The 4,667-nt window shown below is 49.6% G+C and overlaps 1 protein-coding gene across 1 annotated transcript; it reads left to right on the forward strand.

Annotated features, from left to right (window-relative positions):
• Window positions 1-950: 950 nt before the first annotated feature.
• GPR88 (G protein-coupled receptor 88) lies at window positions 951-2,561 on the forward strand (the record flags this gene model as incomplete). Its single annotated transcript, XM_079698470.1, has 2 exons — window positions 951-989; window positions 1,339-2,561. The coding sequence occupies exon 2, from the start codon at window positions 1,413-1,415 to the stop codon at window positions 2,559-2,561; it is 1,149 nt and encodes a 382-aa protein (XP_079554596.1). The 5' UTR covers window positions 951-989; window positions 1,339-1,412.
• Window positions 2,562-4,667: the final 2,106 nt, after the last annotated feature.

Below are 4,667 nucleotides of genomic sequence, written 5' to 3' on the forward strand. Positions count from 1 at the left end.
ACAACTTTGCCCCTTAAACTGTGGATCATTCAGGGCCCTTACCTTCCCCCAGATACCCACTTGTATTTAAACTTCTGACCATTTCATTTTTACCCTCTATTTCATTACTGAAACAGAAGCCACACGCTAGAAAGTAGTTTGGTGATGAGAAAAAAACTGAAATTATGATTGAAATTAAGACTTGGGGATTTTGTGTGGATAATGACCCATGTCCCACCTTACCAAAGAAAAAGTGAATTTCAATTAGAATATAAATTCTCCCTGAAAATGTGGGATGGAAGAGATCAGTCGTAGGTATTAGGAGTATATTTATCTCTCAGAAAAACTCACCCCCAGGATGCATCAGACTGGGATGAAATACATTGGGGGTATATTAAATTTTATTCTAGCATTGATGGAAGGAAAAAAAAAAGAAGAAAAGAAAAACGAAGCAAAGTGAAAAATAGGGCGATTGAGAGACTGAGAAAAAACAGAGAAATTTGTTTAATGACAGCACTTTCTGAGCAAGATATTTTTCTTCCCTTTCACAAGTTAGAAGCTATTGAATAATTCATGCAAGTGTGGAAAGGCTGCCTTTTCCCTGCGTGATGTATAACTGAGCAGAAGAGCGCTTCGAGTGGGTTCCCCTCATCAGCCACCACTCTTGCTTCTGAGCACGGGGTGCTTGCTCTCCTCTTGAGCTGAGCTTCTGCTTTTGCAGCCAAGCATCCTTGCTGCTGCCGCCTGACTACCTGCCCACCTGCCTGGGTTTGCAGCCTGCCACTTCACTTTCTCCAGCCCTGCTGCCAGCTGAGAAGTCTCCCTGCAGCTGCTGGTTTCTGCCTAGGGCCATGTGTGTGGAGGCTGCATTGGAGAAGGAGGCACTTGGCTCCTGGCACTGATCCCAGATGAGCTTCTCCTATTGATTTCGGGAACACAGATGCTGCTGCTGAGGAGGTATTTCCTGGCATCCTTCCCTCTGCTACTGCCAGCTAAGGACCAGCCCAAAAGTAAGATACCCCCAACCCCTTTCCCCTGGTATTTTTCCCAGGTGGGATATCTCTGCTTTCTCCTGGAAACTGGGGGCTCCATCTGCCATTCCCGTGTGTGTGTCTATGTGTGTGTTTAGGGGGAGAAGAGGAAACTGTTCTCTGTATTGCTCTGTCCTAGGGCTTCCCTGGTGCTTGCTGAATGTAAAGAGGCCCTTCACCTGGCACTAGAGACATTTCCCAGGCAGGCACCTGTCGTTTGCCACCCCCGTTCTCCTAGAGCTCCCTCTCTCCCCCTCCCCCAGCCGATTATTCTGCTTCAGCCTTTTGTGTCGGTGGCAGAGGGCTGAAGGGATGTCTCTACCCTCTCTGCAGGCGGGTGTCAGGATGCGCCGCGCTGCGAGAAGCCGACGCTAACCAGAGAGGTGTGAAGAGTTGGCCAGAATGACCAACTCTTCCACGTCCACTTCCTCCGCCACCGGGGGATCGCTGTTGCTGCTCTGCGAGGAAGAGGAGTCGTGGGCGGGCCGGCGCATCCCCGTGTCCCTCCTGTACTCAGGCCTGGCCATCGGGGGCACGCTGGCCAACGGCATGGTCATCTATCTCGTGTCGTCCTTCCGAAAGCTGCAGACTACCAGCAACGCCTTCATCGTGAACGGCTGTGCCGCCGACCTCAGCGTCTGCGCCCTCTGGATGCCGCAGGAGGCGGTGCTCGGGCTCCTGCCCGCTGGCTCCGCGGAGCCCCCGGGGGACTGGGACGGCGCCGGGGGGAGCTACCGCCTGCTGCGGGGCGGGCTGCTGGGCCTCGGGCTCACCGTGTCCCTCTTGTCTCACTGCCTGGTGGCCCTGAACCGCTATCTGCTCATCACCCGGGCGCCCGCCACCTACCAGGCGCTGTACCAGCGGCGCCACACGGCGGGCATGCTGGCGCTGTCCTGGGCACTCGCCCTGGGCCTCGTGCTGCTGCTCCCGCCCTGGGCGCCGCGTCCCGGCGCCGCGCCCCCGCGCGTCCACTACCCGGCGCTGCTGGCCGCCGCAGCGCTGCTGGCGCAGACGGCGCTGCTGCTGCACTGCTACCTGGGCATCGTGCGCCGCGTGCGCGTCAGCGTCAAGCGGGTCAGCGTCCTCAACTTCCACCTGCTGCACCAGCTGCCCGGCTGCGCCGCCGCCGCCGCCTTTCCGGGCGCCCCTCACGCGCCAGGCCCGGGTGGTGCCGCGCACCCGGCTCAGGCCCAGCCCCTGCCCCCAGCGCTGCACCCGCGGCGGGCGCAGAGGCGTCTCAGCGGCCTGTCGGTGCTGCTGCTCTGCTGCGTCTTCTTGCTGGCCACGCAGCCGCTGGTGTGGGTGAGCCTGGCCAGCGGCTTCTCGCTGCCCGTGCCCTGGGGTGTGCAGGCGGCCAGCTGGCTCCTGTGCTGCGCTCTGTCCGCGCTCAACCCTCTGCTCTACACGTGGAGGAACGAGGAGTTCCGCCGCTCCGTGCGCTCCGTCCTGCCCGGCGTCGGCGACGCGGCGGCCGCTGCCGCCGCCGCCACGGCTATGCCTGCGGTGTCCCAGGCACAGCTGGGCACTCGCGCCGCAGGCCAGCACTGGTGACCCGGGCAGGGCAGGCGGGAAGCGGAGATTCCCAGCTTCCATTGCTCTTGGGCACCACCGCCTCCTGATCTTGGAAAGCATCCCCTGCCTGAACGAAGACTCCTGCGGGTGAAGCTCAATAATATATCGGTGCGAAGATTTCGCCTTCGACCCCAGTGGGATACCTGAACCGAGGTTTCCATATACATGGGGTCCGCGAAGTCATTTTCGACGGCCACCTGATTTTTACCCTTTGTTTGCGTGTTTTGGAGAAATCCTAAAGTCAGAACACCGGGAAACTTCAGGAACTTGCACACTGACATTTTGAAAGAACCGGTTGATTTCTTTCAACACTGTTTTGGAAAAACAGCTTTGATAACATAATTACCATTCCCACCTTCATCATCTTATAATATATATGAAGCGCGTTGAGTGTGCATGAGCCAAAGGAAATAATATTGAAGGAAATAATATTTATGAAGCATTTTAGAAAGTAACCTACCTTCGATGATGCTTCTGCTATAATTTAGCCTTTGTATATTAACCTGAAGAATGAAGCCACAGATGTGCACACCAGTATGAGTTGCCATTAAGACCTTAAGCCCTTTATTTTTAAAAGGGTTTTTATAAAGTAAAATCATTCCTGAATGAGATAGCATCTTAGCCAGTGAGGGGGAAAAACCCCAAATTTATTATTTTGCACCCCCACCCCCTTTGCACTTCTAAGACTGAAAATCGACATTGAGTGTTAAAGTGACAGATTTCCATTGTGCTGATTGATGGTCTGAGCCAGCTATGGAATTTTGGAAAACATAAGGGGGCTATCTATTTTAGGTTCCACTTTCAGGTTTTCTATAGCATGCACATTAGTTGCTACCCTCATTTTGTCATCAATTTACCTGCCTTATGAGTGTGATTGCAGCTGTGAACATTCTGTACTCTAATGGTTGCTAAGGAGAATAAGTCCTTCTGTTTTCTCGTTAACATTTAAAATATCTCAATGCACATGATATAATTAAACACTAATAATACCATGACTGCATAGCTAATATTAACCTCTATTGCATGCTCTCCTAGATGCTAGAACTTATTGGGCATGTGGTACTAAAGCAATACCCATTTGACAAGGACATTTTACTTCTTCCACACACCAGAAGAAGTGGCCATCAATTATTTGAAAAGAGACACAGAGACACCTCTGGCTACCTAGAGTTCTTCTTGTCTTGACCCAATTTATGAGAAGACTCCCAGGTGGGACTTTATCTTACAAATGAACCGCAGTCAAGATGGATCAATAATATGATTTGGCTCTGCAAAGCCAGCTGTGCTCTTTTTAGAGTTTAGACAAGTCACACATTAGAAAGTAACAGTGTTTTTTATGTATTACCATGACACTTACCATTAATATCATATCTGTTAAAGAAGGTGTAATAAACTCGGTTATATAAAATGAACAGTTCAAATGGGAATCTGTTCTAAAACATATGATTTGAGGCTTGCCATTTTCATCTCTGGTTTACTAAATTTATTTAGAAATATTTGAAATGCAAAATTGTGTGAAATCACTTTAGAAAATAAAAATGAGAGTAAAGTAATAAGATACTCAGCTATCAGCAATTCTGACTGTTCACTACATCAAATCTGGGGCTGAACAGCCTCAATTAACTGTGTAATTCAGGAACCATAACAGCTTGCTTTGTTGGCCTCCTGGACATTTGTAAGCCAGGATAGTGGGAACACTTGTGCGTTTGAATAATTATGGGAGTTGCAGGAAACTTTGACATGTTTGTAGAAAAACAAAACAAAACAAATGTGTTTATTACCAATAATAGATCAGCAGTCATTTTATTAATCTATCCCCTTTGTGCATGCACCATTTCTCTCTTACTAAGGTTTCATCTGTTCCCATTTTTCTTGATTCAAATATTTAATTAAAGTTCAGACAACTATTCCTCCGAGTTTTTTTCTTCGGTCTCTGATCTTCTTGCATACCTCCTCAAGAACACTGAAGCAGATGACACTGTATCCTGAAGCATTGGTGATGAAAGTAATTTCTTTGTTCTGGCTTTATTTAATTTTACTTTTAGTTTCTAAAATTATTTCTACCTTTTATAACTAAATAGGATC

The sequence above is a fragment of the Hyperoodon ampullatus genome (genome assembly GCF_949752795.1).
Source record: "Hyperoodon ampullatus genome assembly, chromosome: 2".
In the NCBI taxonomy this organism is placed as follows: domain Eukaryota; kingdom Metazoa; phylum Chordata; class Mammalia; order Artiodactyla; family Ziphiidae; genus Hyperoodon; species Hyperoodon ampullatus.